This window comes from Camelina sativa, chromosome 18, assembly GCF_000633955.1.
Source record: "Camelina sativa cultivar DH55 chromosome 18, Cs, whole genome shotgun sequence".
Taxonomy (NCBI): domain Eukaryota; kingdom Viridiplantae; phylum Streptophyta; class Magnoliopsida; order Brassicales; family Brassicaceae; genus Camelina; species Camelina sativa.
In genome coordinates this window covers 18,994,311-19,015,151 of record NC_025702.1, presented here as the reverse complement: position 1 = coordinate 19,015,151, position 20,841 = coordinate 18,994,311, and the positions used below count along the sequence as shown (strand labels likewise).

General features: G+C 37.7%; 4 protein-coding genes across 6 annotated transcripts; 3 read left to right on the top strand and 1 right to left on the bottom strand.

Moving 5' to 3' along the window:
- LOC104762560 (peroxidase 69) lies at positions 20-1,472 on the top strand. Its single transcript, XM_010485879.2, has 3 exons — positions 20-516; positions 606-765; positions 891-1,472. Exons 1-3 carry the CDS (start codon positions 91-93, stop codon positions 1,298-1,300), a joined length of 996 nt encoding a protein of 331 aa, XP_010484181.1. The 5' UTR covers positions 20-90; the 3' UTR covers positions 1,301-1,472.
- On the bottom strand, positions 2,562-4,318 carry LOC104762558. The gene has a single exon (XM_010485878.2). It carries the CDS (start codon positions 4,212-4,214, stop codon positions 2,850-2,852), a length of 1,365 nt encoding a protein of 454 aa, XP_010484180.1. The 5' UTR covers positions 4,215-4,318; the 3' UTR covers positions 2,562-2,849.
- On the top strand, positions 5,549-7,017 carry LOC104762557 (non-specific lipid-transfer protein-like protein At5g64080). The gene is made up of 3 exons (XM_010485877.2): positions 5,549-6,030; positions 6,255-6,281; positions 6,648-7,017. The coding sequence occupies exons 1-3, from the start codon at positions 5,667-5,669 to the stop codon at positions 6,803-6,805; spliced, it is 549 nt and encodes a 182-aa protein (XP_010484179.1). The 5' UTR covers positions 5,549-5,666; the 3' UTR covers positions 6,806-7,017.
- Positions 9,343-17,122, top strand: LOC104762556 (phosphatidylinositol 4-kinase beta 1). 3 transcript variants are annotated; one of them, XM_010485876.2, is made up of 16 exons: positions 9,345-11,497; positions 12,112-12,303; positions 12,410-12,458; positions 13,007-13,139; positions 13,282-13,729; positions 13,874-13,957; positions 14,052-14,171; positions 14,724-14,793; positions 14,918-15,015; positions 15,152-15,256; positions 15,559-15,612; positions 15,732-15,875; positions 15,969-16,022; positions 16,135-16,209; positions 16,321-16,404; positions 16,522-17,122. In XM_010485876.2, exons 1-16 carry the CDS (start codon positions 9,941-9,943, stop codon positions 16,621-16,623), a joined length of 3,369 nt encoding a protein of 1,122 aa, XP_010484178.1. In that variant the 5' UTR covers positions 9,345-9,940; the 3' UTR covers positions 16,624-17,122. The 3 variants fall into 3 exon arrangements, 2 of the variants coding, with proteins under 2 accessions (XP_019095796.1, XP_010484178.1); XR_002036489.1 differs by lacking the exons at positions 15,969-16,022; positions 16,135-16,209; positions 16,321-16,404; positions 16,522-17,122 and having other exon boundaries at positions 9,343-11,497; positions 14,929-15,015; positions 15,732-15,854; XM_019240251.1 differs by lacking the exons at positions 15,969-16,022; positions 16,135-16,209; positions 16,321-16,404; positions 16,522-17,122 and having other exon boundaries at positions 9,343-11,497; positions 15,152-15,269.

Here is a 20,841-nt window from a genome sequence, read left to right as displayed (position 1 = left end):
TATACAAACCCTTTAACACCAACATCAAAAGACACAACAAATAGCAACTTCTATAAAGCACAAAGAGTTTCTTATTTACTGAAAAGAAAAATGGGTCGTGGTTACAATTTGCTATCCGTTCTAGTAACGTTTTTAGTGTTGGTTGCAGCTGTAACCGCCCAAGGGAACCGTGTCTCAAACCGCGGTGGTGGTCGAAGACCGCGAGTTGGGTTTTACGGGAATAGATGCCGAAACGTAGAGTCTATCGTGAGATCGGTGGTTCAGTCTCATGTCCGGTCGAACCCGGCTAATGCACCTGGACTTTTACGAATGCATTTTCACGATTGTTTTGTCCGTGGCTGTGATGGCTCGATTCTCCTCGCTGGTAACACCTCGGAGAGAACCGCAGGTCCCAACCGTTCATTGAGAGGATTCGAAGTTATTGAAGAGGCTAAGACTCGGCTTGAGCTTGCTTGTCCTCGAACCGTTTCTTGTGCTGATATTCTCACCCTTGCTACCCGAGACGCCGTCGTTTTGGTATATATAATACTTTCGGTTTCTTATAGATTTCATATATCATACGTATGGTGCCGTGTTTAACGGTCATTTCATATTGGTTTATGCAGAGCGGTGGGCAAAGCTGGAAAGTGCCATTGGGGCGTCTCGACGGCCGAATCTCGCAAGCCTCAGACGTGAACTTGCCTGGACCAAGCGACCCCGTCTCTAAGCAGAAGCAAGACTTCGCTGCTAAAACTCTCAACACATTAGACCTCGTAACTCTTGTTGGTACGTTGTTATTGCATATGGTTTAAATGTAACACTTTAGAATTATATATTCAGAAAAATAATTAGCCGTTAGTTCGTATATTTATATCCTACTAGCTAACTTAGTGAGTTTTGGTTATGACCAGGGGGACACACAATAGGAACTGCTGGCTGCGGTCTAGTAAGGGGCAGGTTCTTTAACTTCAACGGGACAGGACAACCCGACCCATCAATCGACCCGAGTTTTGTGCCGCTGATTCAGGCTCGATGCCCTCAAAATGGAGGCACCCGAGTCGAGTTAGACGCTGGAAGTGTTGACAGGTTTGACACATCGTTCCTTAGAAACGTGAGGTCAAGTCGCGTGGTTCTCCAATCTGATCTAGTTCTATGGAAGGACACCGAGACCCGAGTCATCATTGAAAGGTTATTAGGCTTACGCCGACCATCCTTGAGGTTCGGAACCGAGTTCGGGAAGTCGATGGTCAAGATGAGTCTCATAGAAGTTAAGACTGGATCAGATGGGGAGATTCGTAGGGTTTGCTCTGCGATCAATTAAGAATAAAAGCACAAATGTGTGGTTTGTTTTTAGTTTATGAATTTGTTAACTAATAATCATTTGTTTTATATAATAAGCTTGATATAGCATTTCGTGGTCGATGGTTACGTTTTGATTTAAGATTGTACTTGTAACAAAACTGTGGTATATAAAAGTGTTATTTGTTTCTTCACTCGTGTACGGAAGAATGAACGAACTTGTCAAGGAAGAAAAGTGTTGAATATGTTTGATTAATGAAAGCTTATCTATACTCCATTAGTAATGATTAGCAAATTCATAAATTAATCACTAATTTTGATATACTTTATCCAAAATACTGGAGTTGATATTTAATTATCTGAAAAGATTTAAATATTATATGTTGTTGGGTCTATTTTTGGATTAGAGAAGTTAAACCTCTTGTGGTTCCCAGATTTGCAGTGAAGTAGACAATCGGTAATCATTATCCTAAGTTTGTTTTTATAGAAAATGCCTAATTAGAAATTGGAATTTTTTTTGGTCAAAGAAGAAGAGTTTTCTAATAATCATCTGTGTAGCGAAATGATGTTTTTGTTGAATAATAATAATACAAGATTTGGGTGTTTGATTTCTGAATTGCCGTTACGCGCTGTCATATTCAACGCAACATCCCCGCACTTTAAAGCCGTAACAAAATAACTTATGGGCTTTCCAATGTGTGTGAATTGATTCATAAAAATGTGGACTATGATCAACCAAGAATATGCATCATCAAAGATTTTTTTGCAAGATATTGGATCGATGGAGAATGATGTTTACGGATCATCAGTTCGATTTTGTGCCAACCTAAATTAGGCCATGGCCAAAAGAGGTCAACATGATCATAAAATTGATGAATGATAGTAAATTCCTTGCAATACTCTTTACTTCTTCTTAGCTTCAACATAAACCATGATGTACTACTACAAAAAAAAAAAAAAGTTATGACATCTCCAAATTATGCATGGCCCAAACAAATAAACATTTTGGGCGTTTAGGGTTCCATTAGTTATTGGCCTTTTCTTGATTTGGGCTCCTTTTTGTTTTTTCGCAGTTCTTGTATTACACACATATTTTGCAGATCAAATATGTTAAATTTGATTTCTTACCGTAACCCAAATTTTAACAAATCACAACAAAACGTAAGAAAAAAACAAAGAGTGGATTTTTTTTTGTTACCAACGGAAAACGAACAATGCATTCCAGAATCCAGAGTTTGATTAGTGAAATTTTATGCAAGAAAAAAAGAATCCAAGACAATTGCTACAACCGCAAATGAAGATCATCCTTGTTCAACTAAGATCATACAAGTACAACACTAAAGACCATTCACCACCACAAACTTCTCTAACCCAAAACCAATTAATCCTCAGAAAGTCTTAAAACAACTCTCAAGTATCACAACAATGAGAAACCACAAAGATTCTTCTTCTACATCAATCTGCAAAAATTTTCATTTGTCCCCCTCACATGTTTCAAATTCAACTATACATCATCATAACCTACACAAACCAAAAACATTTTTCAGATTTAAAGAAGAAACACTAGACACTCACTTTGATGCCAGAAGAATCTCGGGTTTTTTCGCCTTGCTTGGCGTGTTAACATTCGAGGAACCACCATTAACAGTCTCTGCAGCTACGGTCTTTGCAGCAGCGGTTCGTGCGCTTGTATCGAGGTTAACTAAACTCCTTGTAGCTAAAATCGCCTGCGGATTCAAATCATGAGATGCTCTTGCGTACAGTGATCTCACTGCATTGGAAGCTGCATCTTTGACATCTCCAGTATTCAACGGACTAAGCAAGCAATGTCCTAGAATCCTTAACGTAGGTTGAAACAGCTCCCATGGAAGTGGAATCCTCACTCCTCTTCCTCCAATGCCATCAGAGCTGCTAGAGTGTTCTTCGTTCTCTCTGATTGCTAATCTATCAAAATCCTCTTCGATCTCAAGGCTACGTCCACTGCTACCATTGAACGAGGATGAATCCCCGAAACCATTGGTCAGTGCTAAGACTTTGTCTTCGTCTCCATCGATCTTTTCTTTGCAATCGCAGTCTTGACCTGCCCAATCAGCAGAGAATTTACAGAATTCTAGCTTAGACCAAGCAGGCATCTGTGAGATCTCTTTGAAATAGCATTGTAGTCCCACGCCAACGATGCTAGCTCTCTTAGTTGACTTAACGGCGATCTGAGGCTCAAGCTGCGGAGACAAGACTCCGACGGAGGCCGTTGGATTAGAATCACGCGATCTGTCAACGCCGTTTCTAGGTGAATGGTAAAGGGATGGCTGAGAGAGATCTGGGATGTGTACGAGTATAGGTTTACCTCCGCGAGCTTTAACCTCGGCGGCGTAGATTGCGAGAAGCACAGCTTCGAATCCGGAGAGAGACGGAAGGGACGACGAATCTATGGAATGAATTCGAGATAAGTACATTCCGACGAGTAAGGGGAGGAACGAGAGGACGACGAGACGAAGCGGTGGATCAGATGAAAGGTAGGTTTCGTATAGCCATTGACAAAGCGGATCAGATCCAGAACCAGAAGCTGGATTACAAAGAGAAGACGAGATCAACGAGTAAGCAGCGCGAGACGAAAGCAACGATAGCGCCGGCCGATCGGAATCAGCGAGAGAAGAGATCGGAGTTACGTCGCCGTTTTCCGAGTGAGAATCGCCGGAGAGGAGAGATGAGAGAGAAAGGATGCGAGAGCGTTGCTTGGAAACTGACTCCCACCAAGAATGCATCGGATCTCGATCGGCGGCGGCGGCGGCGGCGGCGGCGGCGGAGGGGGAGATTCCTGAGACGGCAGCGGCGGAAGCGGTTGGTGTGGCGACGGATTTGAAACGGTGAGGAGTGGAGGAAGAGGTGGATGACGACGGAGAAGGTGAGCCGCCAAGAGGCTTTACGGAAAAGTCCATGGGAAAATGAGTTTGACTTGGGTGGGGAGACAAAAGGGAAAGTTTCAGCTAGATTCTAGCAAACACCCGATTAGCAAGGATGATCGAAATAATTTGTTTTCTTCAACAAATTAGGACCACTGTAATACAATTTGTTACTTATGGGGCTAGTTTCGAAAGATGATAGAAGTTATGGGGTGGTTTTATTATTTGTTTCTACAAGGCCAAGTTTGGTGGGCTTCGAGTTCTGGCCCAGTTGTAATAAGAAAAATAAAATAAAAAATAGTTCTTTACGATCCGAATAGCTCCGATTCTGTGATCTTTACACGTCGACCAAATCAAAATCACCCAACCGGATTCTTTTTTATTTTATTTTCGGGAATAAGATTTGTTGCTTTTAACATGCAATGGTAAATCATCCTCGATATAAAATACAAATGCATGTGTAGGGCAAACGGATTCAGGAGTAAGTTATACAACATATGCCATTTATAATTATCTCTACCTTCCAAACTCATGTTCAAGAAATAACTTACTTTTCTATGTAGGTGAATCGTGGAAGCTAAATATAGTATTTATCTTCTTTTTTCTTTACGCTTCTTTTACTTGTGGACATTATACGTTATCAACAATAAAAGCAATATTGACATGCTACGATTAAGTATTTGCAGTCAGATTCAACTAGTTTCAATGACTTAGTTTAAGTCGGTGGTTTAAGGAAATTGAATGATACACAATCATTTCACTATTTACATGGAGTCATGGATTATCTATCGATCCACAACCACATAGAAGTTGAAAATACCAAACATTGAAGAAGGGTTTTGAAAATAAAAACATTTCCTTAAATGATGATTGGTATTTTCAATTTTGACCACATGAATTAAAATTGATTTCTCGATAACAATTATACAGTTGGTTACTCTATTGAGTGTTTTGTTTTTAGAAAATACCCAACTTTTTTATACTAGTTTGGAATCCCTATAATTATTAGAAATATCTACCGCAAATTTCGCCTAAAAAGGAAGCCAATGAACAACAAGAACTCGGAGTGTGTTCATAATTATTACTAGCTGTGTGTATGAACGCTAATAATTTTAGTAAATGAAAATAGAAATATAATCAAATTTCCAAATTAGTTTAGGGAAAATAATAAATACTACTAACTGAGTAGAAAAGAATATTAAAAAAAAAAAAAAGCAAAGGAAAGATGAAAGGGCAGGTCTCTTCGTAAAAGACCCCACGATCACGCATCCATATGAAAATGCATGACACGTATACCTAAACGTCATGGTTTTTTGCACATTACCCCAAACCCTTAAACCGACCTACACTACATATTACTTCTTCTTCCTCTTCACTCTTTCCACTTCCCACCATTAAAAAACCTCTCTCTCTCTCTCTCTTTCTCTGAACCCTCACCTCAGAAACTCAAAAAAGAGCAAAGAGAGAAGAAGAAACAAATCCCACACAATGGCCGTTACACTCCCCTCCTCCGTGACACCTTTCCTTCTCGCCGTCCTTCTGTCTCTCTCCTCCGTCTCAGTTCTCAGCGCATCTCACCACCATGCGGCGGCGCCGGCTCCTTCTGTTGACTGTTCGACTATCATACTCAACATGGCTGACTGTTTATCCTTTGTTACGAGCGGAGGCACGGTGACGAAACCGGAAGGTACTTGCTGCTCAGGGCTTAAGACGGTGCTCAAGACTGACGCTGAGTGTCTCTGTGAAGCGTTTAAGAGCAGTGCTTCTCTTGGAGTTACTTTGAACATCACTAAGGCTTCTACTCTTCCTGCCGCATGCAAGCTTCACGCTCCTTCTATTGCTAACTGTGGATGTAAGATTTACTCTTTTCTTTTACTTGTTTCTCTTCCGATTCCGTGGATCTCAAATTTTTTTTGAGCGGTTTCTTAGATCTACATTTTTTTCCCATTATTTCAGTTAAAATAAGTAAATGTTTTTGTGAGTTTTTTGAAACTATTTAAAGATTAGTTTTTTTTTTTTTTTGTTATTGACTAATTTACTTACAATGCTTTTTTGTTGTTGTTGTTGTTCTTGCAGTATCGGTTGCTCCTACTGTTGCTCCAGGTATTTTGTATTTCTTCTTTATTGATTTTATTTTTTTTTGTTTCTTAATTTAGTCTTTAATTTTTGTCTCATGCAATGCTATGCTTTATTATCTTTTTAAATCTCAATTGGAAATATTTAAAAAGAAATTGTTGATTGGTTTGATATTCTGGTTCTTTGCTTGGAGCTTTCAAATGTTTAATCTAGACATGATCCAAAAAAAATATCGTTTTTTGTGTGGATGTGGTGAAATCCCTTTTTTATGAAAAAAAAAAAGATTCCAACTTTAATCAATTGAGGTTCGCTATGTATATGTATTCTGTTTGAGTTGTTTGATTTCAACTTTTTTTGAGTTTGAAGTTCGTAATTTGGAACCAAAATTTTCAGGTCTTGCTCCAGGAGCAGCTGCTGCTGCTGGACCTGACTCAGCCGGAACTTTAGCTCCAAACCCGTCTCCAGGGAACGACGGATCTTCTTTGATTCCGATCTCGATCGCAACCCTATTCAGCGCCGTATTGTTCGTATTGTTCTCCTTCAGTATGTAAAGAACCTGAGCCATTTTCACCAGTTAGATTTGGCTGTATGAAATTGGTTTTAGGGTCTTTTTAGAGTTAAACTATGTGTGTTTTGGAGTGTTCTGTTTTGGGACCATTTCGGTTTCTCTGTTACTCTTTTAGTTTATGTTATTACTTTGTCGCCCACATTGGTCCTAATTTTTATTCGAGCTATCGGTGATTATTATTCCTCACTCGTTTTATTCTCTCTCTCTCTCTTTGTAGTAATCCTAAAAATAAAAATTACTTATGGTTGTTTATAAGCACAGTATTCTTAAGAAGCTTAACTTGTTGGTTGAATCATGGATGTTATCATTACACTTTATTCTGTAATTCTACTCAAAATTTTAAAACAGAAACAAAATTTCAAGAAATCTAAGTTGGACAAATTAATATTAAGACAAACGACTATGACTTTTTTAAGGTGTTGTAATGTCAAACTTATGTAATGATATTTTTTATTTAAACTTATTTTTTTTTTCTTTTCGATCAACTAATTAAAACCATAATGACGTCATTTTAGTAAATGAAAATTGGAAATTTGTTTAAAAAAGGTTTATGCAGGCCCATCACTGAGCTACTCAACTTCCCTTAAACAGGCTTTTTTCACACCTTATGACATAAGTATCTGTCTGTCTGGAACGATATGGTCACACCTAGCACATATATACCGTCACTCAGAACCGTATGTCCCAAAATATGTTCAAAAGTTCCATATTTCTTTTCTTACTGCGCAGTTTGACTATTGTACCATTTCCAACTGTATTCTATCAAACGAGTAAAAAATATCTCTAGGCCAAACGCATCAGTTAAATGTTTTGCCAAAATGCATGGTCCTCCCCCCTATCATCTGTTTCTAATTGTGTATCTAGTTTGTATAAGTTCCGGCATCCAACCCAGACATGAAACTTTTCTTTCAAAAGCCTCATAGGGACACTGCATTATGCCAAAATTGGTCACATATGGTCACATCACATGTCTTTCCTTTAGAGCATTAGAGCATTTAGGACATATATATGCAGAGATGGATTTGTAAGGGCGAAACTCATTTCAGGAGTTGCAACCCTAAAAAGCCTAAACCATGTTCTTGAATTTACATGATGACGTAGATTTTTCGGTCTTTTAAGTGTGCTACTGGGGCTACGCCACCTACTACCATGGCCCATGGGCTACTTATATATCTCAACAGATAAACTATGAGTTGTATGATATGAGGGTAGGTTGGTGATCTAGTTGATGATCACATTGTATAGAACCAGTGAATCACAAACACAAAATTAGTGGGACAATTCTTGGGTTCACCCCCTCTTTAGTTAAGAAAACAAATTATTGATTAAGAAAACAAATTTTGTATATCAATTAATTTTAAAATTATTAATTCTAAACATTTATTATAGTTTTAAATTATAACATCTAAACCGAAATCATTCGTTTTATAAACCCAAATTAAAATATTTTTTTTTTAATTGTAAAATCTAAACCCTACCCACTATTCTATAAACTCAAACCGACATATAATTTTGCTTAATTTTAAAATCTAAACTCTAACCACTATTTTGTAAACCCAAACCGACATATAATTTCATTTCATTGTAAAATCTAAACGCTAAACTCTAACCACTTTTCTGTAAACCCAAACTGACATATAATTTCATTTAATTGTAAAATTTAAACCCTAAACGCTAACCACTCTTTTGTAAACCCAAACCGACATATAATTTTGTTTAATTGCAAAAACTAAACCCTAACCACATTTTTGTAAACCCAAGCCGATATATGATTTAGTTTAATTGTAAAATCTAAACTCTAATCATTATTTTATAAACCTAAACCAACATACTTTCCTTAACAAAAAATCTACAGTTTCCTTAACTTGTTTTGTATTTTTATTTTAATTTTGATTTATTTTATAAATATGATATGACATAGTAGTTTGTTGTATTTTGATTGGTTAATTAAGAAGGGTGGATAAAAGTGGTTTACCTCATAATTTTTCAAATTAGTTTAGTGTTGTAAATATACCTGAATTACCTATCCGGGTAATTTTGTAAATTTGAAATCGTTTTTTTTTAAATAAATTAAATCTGATGTAAGGGAAAACAAAATGTTACTACGTGACATCGTGGAAAAAGAATATTATGCTTTTTTTTTTTTCCGTTTTCTTCATGTGATTAAATTAATTACTAATGATTAGCTTTTTTTATCAAATTCAAAATTCAAAAAATCAATCAATGTTAATGATAAAATCAACTGTCGATGAAAATTACTAATCTGTCGGAAAGTGTCCGTCGTGGACAAATCACGTTTATATCCTCCCCCACGAAGATTTTCAACTATTTTATGATCGCGTGGACTTTCCAGCGCACGTTAGATCACCTCCCTTCGCCATTTTTTATATAAAAATAATTAAATTTAAAATAGTAGTACGTATTGTTACTCCTACGAATTTACTAAAGACCAAAAATTAAATTAATTAAAAAACTCAAAGTTAAAAAAATAGCAATTTCAAAGTGTAGCGAATAATAATAATAATAATAACTTTCCCCTCTCTCTCTCTCTCTCTCTCTCTCTTTGTCTGCCACCAACAGCCGAGGACGACGACCGTATCCACCACAAACCGCTTCCGGCTGAGACGACGGCGATCTACTCCGGTCGGTTATGCTAACTTGATTCTGCTTCAAATTTTATTTGAAATTTTCAAGCGGAGAATCTCGTGGAGCAGGAAGAACGGGATTATCCTTTGATATAAGCTGATCGCTTGGTTCTTTTCCTGAGATTTAGTTTTGGTTTCTGGGGAATTTTTCCGATCGCCTTCGGTTTCCGGCGATTGGATTGAGTAGGATACGAGGAATCTCTTTCTGCTGTGTTTTTAATCTTCTTCTCGCGATTTAGGTTTGCTGGCGTCGGAGAGTTTAGCTTCGTAAAGCCAAAATTCGTCGATATAGGGCATTTTGAGCTTTTGGAGGTTACGTAAAGGTCTATTAGTTTTTTGAGTTAAGGTTTTACGAATCCATCCTAGGGTTTAGTTATCGTGGAGAGGCTTCTTTTATTTGGTTCGGATTTTATCCTGGATTCGTCTTCTCGACGGATGATTTGCGTCTGTGAGCTTGGCCTTACCTGATCAGGATGCCTATGGGACGGTTTCTATCTCTGGTCCGAGGAGACTCGGCTGAGTCACCTCGTGAGATTACCTCGCACAGTAATATCATCGGCGATACCGGTTCTAATGGTTGGCTTATTAGGTTTTTCGATTCTGCCTTCTTCTGTGAGTGGATTGCAGTTAGTTATCTGTACAAGCACCCACATGCTGGTGTTAGGGATTACTTATGCAATAGGATGTATACCCTTCCCTTATCTGGTATCGAGAGTTATCTGTTCCAGATTTGTTACATGATGGTGCACAAACCAAGCCCATCTCTTGATAAGTTTGTAATAGACATCTGTGCCAAGTCACTGAAAATCGCACTCAAAGTGCATTGGTTTTTGTTGGCTGAGCTGGAGGACTCTGACGATAATGAAGGCATCAGCAGGATTCAAGAGAAGTGTCAAATTGCAGCTACTTTGATGGGTGAGTGGTCTCCTCTTATGCGTCCGCAGAGCGATGTCTCAACCCCAGGTAGCAAGAATCAGGTCCTAAATAGACTTTTGTCGTCAAAACAGAAGCTCTTCTCGTTGACGTTATCTCCTCCCACCCAGAAGTCTTTGTCATTCTCACCTTCGCCAGGGACCAACGTACTGGATGATGGTAGTCAGTTACCTTCCGAGGACAATAAGATTTTTAAGAAGCTTATCCCAAGTCCTAAAGTCAGAGATGCTTTAATGTTTAGAAAGTCAGTTGACAAAGATGATGAAGAGAGTGAAAAGGAAGGATTCTTCAAGAGGCTCATGAGGGATAACAAAGGTGAGGGTGATGAACCAATACCTAACTCAGAGGGTTTCTTTAAGCGCCTTTTGAAAGACAATAAATCAGAAGATGAGGACATAACAAACAGTTCCGAGGGGTTCTTCAAGAGGCTCTTGAGTAGTAAAGGAGAAAGTGAGGAATTGACATCGAGTTCAGATGGGCTGTTTAAGAGGTTGTTACGAGATAATAAGGGAGATGAAGAGGAATTGGGTGTAAATTCAGACAGTTTCTTCAAGAGGTTGTTACGGGAGAGTAAAAACGAAGACGAGGAGTCAAACCCAAACTCAGAAGGTTTTTTTAAGAAACTATTCCGTGACAGCAAACCTGAGGAAGACAAAGTTCCTAAAGAAGTGGATGATGAGGACAAGGATGGGTTCCTTAAGAAACTTTTCAGGGAAAAAAATGATGACAAGAGACCTGGTAGTGACAAGAATGAATCCAATGGAACAGTGGATGCCGATAAGAAATCTGGTGAAGAGGATGAGAGGGAGGGGTTTTTTAAAAAGTTCTTTAAGGAAAAATCTGATGACAAGAAAGACATTGTCAAGGCCGATGATGGGAATGAAAGCGAGGGTGATGAATCTCCAGAATTTTCTCTGTTCAAAAGATTATTCCGTATACATCCCGAAGATGCAAAGCCTGCTGCAGAAAATGAACATAGCAGCAATGGCTTAGTTGAAAGTAGTCCTGGGACAGAAAACTTTTTCCGCAAGTTGTTTCGAGATCGTGACCAATCTGTTGAAGATTCTGAACTGTTTGGATCTAAGAAACACAAGGAGGTATGTCTCTTTATTTGACTTTGTCTTTTGTGTTTCTATTTTATTGCAGACACTAGTTACATTTGCACTGTTTTGACATTCACTTTTCATTCGATCCATATCTTCAGATTTGTTTGTCAAGATTCTTGTAGGGAACAATCCTATATCTCTACTTCTTATGAATTTAACTTGACACAAATGTTGGGTGAAACAGGGTGGTTGTTCGACTTCAGTTGATTTATTTATCTATGATGGACAGATNACCAATCTGTTGAAGATTCTGAACTGTTTGGATCTAAGAAACACAAGGAGGTATGTCTCTTTATTTGACTTTGTCTTTTCTGTTTCTATTTTATTGCAGACACTAGTTACGTTTGCACTGTTTTGACAATTACTTTTCATTCGATCCATATCTTCAGATTTGTTTGTCAAGATTCTTGTAGGGAACAATCCTCTATCTCTTTGTAGGGAACAATCCTCTATCTCTACTTCTTATGAATTTTACTTGATACAAATGTTGGGTGAAACAGGGTGGTTGTTCGACTTCAGTTGATTATTTATCTATGATGGACATAGTTTCTTCCATATGTGCTTGATTCATCTCATACCAATGTTTCTTATTATTACCATTGCAGAAACGTCCAGGCTCACCCAAACAGCGGGATGATACTCCATCTGGTAAGCCCCCGCTACCAAACAATACTGCATCACAGTTCAGGAAAGGGGCTTACCACGAGTCGTTGGAGTTTGTACAAGCTTTATGTGAAACATCATATGGTTTGGTAGATATCTTTCCCATAGAAGATAGGAAGATTGCTCTTCGGGAGGTGATCCTTTCCACCTGACTTTTCTCATATTGATTATTAAGTTTGAGGTGTCAAATTACCTTTGTAGCAGTTGATTAAATTTTATATTTCTTTTGTTTGGTTTTAGTCCCTTGCAGAGATCAACTTTCATTTATCGGAAGCTGAAACCACTGGAGGTATTTTCTGAATTAGAGTTATTCTTTGGGGGTTTACTTTATTTGTGTAGTTCAGTTATATTGAGCCGGCATACATTAGTCTGGTCATGTATGCTTTCTCTGAAATAGTATTTGAACTTTTCTTGCTCTGTTTATGTTGCTGAGAGCTAAATCATGTTACTTGTCTTAAAAAAAGTAGTATCTCGTATATCATTTTTCGTTGCATACATGAGTCCAATGTATGATAGATTTTGGTCATTGTTTTCACTGATTAGGTTTTCAGAACATACTGCAGTCTTCCCACTGTTGTTTGAAGAATATATTTATTTTATTCTTGTCTCTTTTTCATCATTTATTTTCCTCTCTTGTATACGATTTTCTTTGGACTTGTGTTTTCTTTCGTGAGTGAATAATGTGGTCCAATCTTTTTGGCGTCTAAAGATTAGCGTTTTAAAGGATTATTGGAATCTTAATTTTATTTTTGTCATTTTCTGTTGTGGTAAAATGGTTTTGTTATCAGATACGAAATTTAAATTCATAATTTTAAATAGATTCAAATAATCTTCCAGGAATTTGTTTTCCAATGGGGAGAGGAGTTTATCGCGTGGTCCATATTCCTGAAGACGAATGCATTCTTTTGAATTCTAGGGAAAAGGCACCATATATGATCTCAGTAGAAGTTTTGAAAGCGGAAACACCCAGGTAAATATAATTTTCTTACCAATTTACTGCTTTTAACAGGAAGTTACCTTCTTTTCTGTATCCCTTAATCATACGAAATGTAAAACTTGTCATAATAACACTACCTCATTGTTCTTTTTGTTTCTGATACTTGTTGCGGCAGTGCTAAGGATACCTCTAACTCCCAGAAGCTTTCTAAAGGGGGCATTCCATTGGCAAACGGTGACGCCTTTTTGCAAAAACCTCCTCCATGGGCTTATCCACTATGGACTACGCAAGAAGTTTATCGCAACAGTGCTGACCGAATGTCGTTGTCCACTGCCCAAGCAATTGATCAAGCAATGACTCCTAAGTCAGAGGTTAAGGCGAAACTTGTCAATGTAAGTCTCTCAGTGGAGAATCGTACTTCAGCTCTTGACTCATTGAGCGATTCACTTGATGATGTCATGGCTGAGGCCCAAAGGACGGGGCTGAACACTGATCTTGAATGGGTAAGGGTGGTCGTGACGGCTGACCCAGGACTTAGAATGGAAGGCATTCCTGATCCATCAGCCCCACGTAAAAAGGAACATCGTCGTGTTCCAAGTACTGTTGCCATGGAGGAAGTAAGGGTGAGTGTTTCCGACATGCTATGCACTTCATTTTCTTATTTAGGCGTCCATGGTAAGAAAAAGTGAAGATATTGAAATTGTATGTGTTCTGTTTGGTGTTGTTTCTCTACCCGTCATTAATCCTTAATTAAACCACTTACGCAGGCTGCTGCAGCGAAGGGAGAGGCACCTCCAGGCCTTCCACTTAAAGGGGCTGGTCAGGAGGATTCATCGGATGCGCAACCAAGGGTGAATGCATATTTAACATAATATAGATCATCCTCTTCTTTTTCCTGTTTTAAATGTTGAACCTTATTTATTTATGTTTTGTGTTCTTTAACAGGCCAACGGTGGAATGCTGAAAGAAGGTGATGCCTTATCAGGTGAACTTTGGGAGGGAAAGCGAGACAGAATTTGTAAAGCTTCAATATATGGAAAATTGCCTGGTTGGGACCTGCGTTCTGTAAGTGCTACAAAAATCCAAACCATTAATCGTTTTACTTCTGTTGCCAAATGGGTATAATCCTCTAAGTTAAGTTCTTTTGTTGATGAAATAGAATCTGAAAGAAGGTGAAGGCCTCAATTAATTTGATATAGTACCCAACGGTTTCTATTTGTCTAAAGGACTATAATTTGTGATTCCAGAATGTCTATTAAGGAATATTAAGGTCTAGTGTAATCTCGATTTTAGTGAAAAATACCTATGGGCTATTTGACACTCATCCGTTCTTTTTGATCATAGCATTTTTCTCTTCTAAGCCTGCAACAATGTAGAGATCAAATTTATGACTGATGTATGAGTCTATGATAACTTTTTGAGAGACATTGCTTATGATACGCTTTTTGCTTTTTGCTCTCTTTCCGGCTGAATTTTGTGTTTGATGACATTGAAAAGCTGATACCAAAGATGTTAGATACGTTCCATGCTTAATCTTTATTGAAATGTGTCCTTGTGTGTTGACCATTTTTCCAATATTCTTTCTATCTCTATTATTAAGTAGCTAGATTTTCGCAGATTATTGTCAAGAGCGGTGACGACTGTAGGCAGGAACATCTTGCTGTGCAACTCATTTCTCACTTTTATGGTAGGTGATACTTTTTTACATCTACCAGTATCTTAATATCCTATTTCTTAGTGTACTTACTAATTCTGTTATTTAAGATAAGGACATTTCTTCTTGTAAAGTAACTGTTTTGTTCATGTGCTAGATATACTCCAGGAAGCAGGTCTACCCCTCTGGTTACGTCCTTATGAAGTCTTGGTTACATCTTCTTATACTGCCCTTATAGAAACAATTCCAGATACGGTAATTATGTAAACCAGAACTCTTTAATTGTACTAGCAACAAAGTTCTGCATATCTGTTTAGTTGCTACGTTTTATCCTGTAATCAATCTTTTTACATTGAAAGCGCATATAAAAGGTACCATATTTTTCCTGTAGGCTTCTATTCATTCTATCAAAAGTAGATATCCCAACATAACGAGCCTACGTGATTTCTTTGTTGCAAAGTATAAAGAAAACTCTCCGAGTTTTAAGCTCGCCCAGGTATGTACTGCTGATAGGTCTTAATAGTTTCATTCAACCAGAACGTAATTTATTTTGTTTCAGGAAATTGCTTGATTTCAGTATGTTAAACATGTTATTGTGAAACGGGAGAGGTGCCGAAATTACAGAAATTGCATTCTCTTGAGAATATACTTTGCATTGATTTTCAAAATAGTTTCTTTCTGAATTATTTTGAGGAAAAAAGCTGCTTGGTTCAAACTTTGAGTATTATGTGCATAACTACCAACTTGTGCCGGATGCCATGTTGTATATATAACCTTCTGAAATGGCTTCTTATGCAGAGGAATTTTGTCGAGAGTATGGCCGGATATTCTTTGGTCTGTTACCTTCTGCAGGTAAATTGGGTTTACTCGCTCTGATGCCATTGTTTTGTTTCAAGGATAGCATGCTTTGACATTTCATATTTATTGGCTTATTGCTTTTGTCCCCCTGGGTTACTTGCGTTTCCTTTTAGGTAAAAGATCGTCATAATGGAAACCTTCTCTTGGATGAAGAGGGTCACATTATACACATTGATTTCGGTTTTATGCTTTCAAATTCTCCTGGTGGCGTAAACTTTGAGAGTGCCCCGTTTAAGTTAACTCGTGAACTTCTTGAGGTAAAACACTTCAGAGTTGTTTTGGTCATGTTTCCTTCTGCGAAGCAGTTGAATCCTTAAGTCTAAATTTACAAAAAAGCTTCTCACATCCAGGTCATGGACTCTGATGCTGACGGGGTTCCAAGTGAGTTCTTTGACTATTTCAAGGTACCCCCATGGCTTGTCCTCTCACCTTTCATATTTAAGTCACTTAAGACGACTTTTTCCATCTATAGCAGTTATGTGAAATCGCCGTTAATTTTCATATCTTCCTAATTAGGTGCTATGCATTCAAGGATTCCTTACATGTAGAAAGCACGCCGAACGGATTATTCTCTTAGTTGAAATGTTACAGGTTCATAATCTCTAGTTTCTTTTTACTAAGCAGAATCAGTTATAAATTATATGGTAGCAAAGCCTAATTATTTACCTTGTGAATTACATGTACTGGTGTTGTTTCTATCAGGATTCGGGTTTCCCTTGCTTCAAAGGTGGTCCACGAACCATTCAGAACTTAAGAAAACGGTTCCATCTAAGTTTAACTGAAGAGGTAAGTGTTTTCTAATCTCCTTGGAATAAATATACATAACTGTATCACATGGATCCGCTACAGTTTCCTCATTCGTTTGTTTGTTCTTTATTTTGTTTTGGGGGATCACAAAACCAGCAATGTGTCTCTTTGGTGCTCTCTCTCATTAGCAGTAGCTTAGATGCTTGGCGGACACGGCAATATGATTACTACCAACGGGTCTTAAATGGAATATTGTGATGTTCCAAATTAGGGTAAAAAAACTCGCAGCATACGATTTGTATGTTGGGTTAGCTCATAAAACAATATGTTTTTTTCTGAGGAACCCATTTCATAGTAGCAATCAGAATCCTTCCAAAGGCAGAAGAAGAGATGCCTGAAGAGAGAGATCGAACGTGAAAGAAGAAACCGGTCACACGTAGAAGAGAAGTCTACAAGTTTGTGTACAGAAGAATATGATTTTTGCAGAGGTTTGATTGTTATCTTACTTGCTCTACTTGTAGGAGAAAAGAAGGCAAAAAGCCTGAAATTTTCTTCCTCTCCCAAAAAGCTCAAAACAAAACCCTTTTACAGAGGACAAAAAAAAAGGGTAACGTTTTGTTTTTAAATTTGTTCTAGTCAAAACGGATGATTGTGATCTTATTGTATAAATTGTGTATTATCTTTTCTTTTTCTTTGTTAAAATTAGAGTCTGAGCAAGAAAACGAAACAGAACATATATATATACATTACTTGTGTATATGTGTGTCACGCTCACCATATACTCATTTTTTTCTTCATAATCTCGCAAAATGATTCTTTGACTGATGATTCTAAGCCAAATTATCAAATGAAAAGTTTCAATACTAGGGAAATCAATTTGTCAGAGTATAAATTATAGTGGTAATTGATTTTGTAGGCTATTATTTTAGCAAGTTTCTGGAACATCTCGGATATATACAAAAGGGGAGCGTAGTCACGTACCGTATAAAAAAGTCTACCGTTTACTTTAACTAGCAGGTTTTCTTGAATTTAGCTAAGGGAGATCAACGAAATTTCAAAATAGAAAAAGGAAAGCATTCCAAAAGAATCTTCCAATTGCATTTTACATTTCACATCAAAAAAATATTAATTATCTTTTATGTTAAACAAACCAAATAAACCAACAAATCGTGGAGGGGAAAAGTATTTAATGAAATAAAATAAAAGTATAGTTGAAGAAAGGGCAAATCTGTCCGAGGTGGGTGATGTCATCGAGCCAATGAAGGATGTTCAGCTTCTTTATTTATTTATTTATTTTTTTGACAACATCATACAAGATTAGTTTTGAGAAGCCAATTGGTAGGAAGTTCGTTTACATAGGTAATTTGATGCGACTCTACTCTAGCACAACGCGCTAGCTTGTCTGTAATACCATTCTGTGAACGAGGGATCAAGACTAAAGAAAAAGAGAGAGAAATTCGTCTTTATCCGCTTTAATGTCATCTAAATATGTCCTAAATGCGGGCCATTCGGAAGGCGAAGACACCATCTTCACCAAATCAGAACAATCGGTGAGAAAAACAACATTCTCATTATCCGCTCTGATCATACATCTCATTGCCCAAATTAAAGTTTCCACTTCTGCATGAAGTGGTGATAGACTACGACGAAGGTTAGATGCATCCATAATGGGAGCTTCCCCCTCTGGGGAAGTACAATACCACCCTCTGTCAGAGTATTGGTCCGTCTTTTTCCAAGATCCATCCACAAAACATCTATAACTATTTGCATGGTTCCTAACCGTCCTACTAGCAATATTCATATGACTAGTGGGTGGCCGGGGACCATTCTGCAGAGATATCCCAGGGGAATCCCCCTGTGCCGAAAACCAGAGTTTTGCTTCCTCCTCCGCTAGTCGTAAAATCGCAAGCGGATTGGAATCCAAGTTGCTGAAAATTTTATCATTTCTAGCATTCCAAATATACCAAAGGATCCATGAGAAAACATCAATCGAAGGGATCTGCTGGAATCTCCAAAATAATGAGTCCATGTTTGCATAAATAGAGTTTGAGGGAAACATGCCCGAAGAAACTGGGAAATGGGACAATGCCCAAACTTGTCTAGCCGGAGGACATACGAATAATGTATGGTTTATTGTCTCCTCAGCACCGCCACAAAGAGCACATTCGCTTTCGCAGCCCATACCGCGACGCCGTAGATTAGCTGCGGTTGCTACACAACCCGTAAGTGCTTACCACAAAAAGTGCCGAATTTTTGGTGGACACCGGAGTTGCCAAACAAAAGCTTGAAGATGTATAATATTTGGGCCAGAAGTAAGTGGAGAATCCACTGGAACCTGTCTCAAAGCTTTATACCCAGATTTAACTGTGTACATGCCAGTTTTTGTCAAGTGCCACCCCAGCCTGTCTGGTGAAAGCAAATTACCAAGAGGTAAAGCAGAAATAAGGGCAACATCTTCCAGCTTGAAAAAGGCCGAAAGTAACGCCAAGTCCCAGGAGAGAGAGTTCCTGTCAATGAAAGTTTCAACTCGAAGCGTAGGATCGATAGACGATCCTGAACGCAGTGCTGGTCTCGGAAGTTGGGCAGGAATCCAGGGATCAGACCATACTAAAATGGAATCACTAGATCCTACTCGTTTAATCAGTCCTTTGTTTACCAGAGAGCGAGCAGACACCATACTACGCCATCCATAAGACGGTGAGTAGGATTTAATCGGATCCAACGGATTGGAATGCCTATAATAACGACCTTTAAAAACCTTAGTAAACAAGGAGTCTGGGGTTGTAATTAGCCGCCAGAGTTGTTTAGCCAACAACGCAGTGTTAAAGTCATCCAAACACCGAAACCCCAAACCACCCTCTATCTTATCAGTACACAATTTGTCCCAAGCGATCCAATGTAAACCGCGTGATTCCCCGGACAAACTTCACCAAAAATTGGAAATCGCCCCAGTGCGTTTCCGTGTGACCGTTTTCGGAAGACGAAAACATGACATAACAAAGATAGGAACGGCAGAAGGATGCTCAGCTTCGTTTCCTTAGCTTTCAATTTTATTTTCCTTTTTTTTAATATAAATTTTGATTTACATATACTTAAACTAAAACTTTGACAACATAACTCAATTTTATATTCATAAATCTTAACTTATATACATATATAATCAGCATTTTGCTTAACTTATTTCCAATTCCCTTTTCATTCCAAGATGCATCCAATTATTATTATTTGATTAAATCCCATTACTATAATTTATATTTATGCAATCTCCGTTTTGAATGGTAAGATCAAAAATTATATTCTGTTGACAAAAATAAGAAAGAAAGATCAAAGCTATATATTTTAATCATCGTAAATCTTCATATTATTGGAAACCAGTAAGTAACACATTGAAAAAGTAGACTGAACTATCAAAAATCGAATTATCTACTTTACAGAGTACAGACCATAACTTATGCCAACAATAGTAAAAGTGTGTTAAAAACAAAAAAAAAACTTTTGGAGTATACTGAATACATATTTTTGTTTTTGGTCTCCTTATTACATTTTAATCATTTAATTGCAAAAATAACCACAAAGCTTTTATTTCTCTAAGAATAAACGCGTAAAATATAATTAGATCTATATAAACCCCTAAACCCCATCAGTCACTAAACTCTTCCCCTGGCTTCTCCTTCAAGCTATACTCTCATTCTCTCTCCTCCGGCCACAGTCGTCTGCAGGTTCCTCCGCTTTACGGGTGCGACTTCTCATCTCTTTTCATCTCCTCTGTTTCTTTTACATAACGCTTTTCTTAAATGCTTCTTCTTACTCTCGTATGGTTCGGTTTCCGATGTGGTCTCTCGTATTCTCTGTTTCTTTTATAATGGGGTTTCATCTCTTGTGTGATTCCTGGGTTTGATCTAAGCTATATCAATTTTGATGCTTTCCCTTGATCAAAGGCTTAATTTTTTTTACAGTGGAAATAATCTGCTTACCAAATTTTCATCAGTAAAAAAAGACAAATCACAAAATCAAAACCCAACCCTAGAATTTCTTGTTACATTTCCATTATTACATAATTTTCTTGTTTCTTTTATGTGTATTAGGTGTTTTGAGTTGTACAGCAGATGTCTGTTGATATCTGCAAGAAGAATCCATCGTTTCTTTGGTGTGACTGTGGTTATATGAGCAGAGCAAGGTTGTTGTGGTGCTTTCAGACAATCTTGTTCAACCATTCTACTTTTACTTGAACCTTTCAAACCCCATTCAAGTTTGTCTTCTTCTTTCTTCTCCCTAGCTTCTTCACAATTCTCTCTTTGGTAAAGAGTGTTTGATTCTGTTTGGTCTTGTTACTGTGAGTTTACTGGTGAGGGAAGCTACTTTAGTGTAGTGAAAGTTTTTACCCTTTGGGTTCAATGGTGAAAACTAACTTGGCACCTGGATTTCGGTTTCATCCGACTGATGTTGAACTTGTGAGATATTACTTGAAGAGGAAAG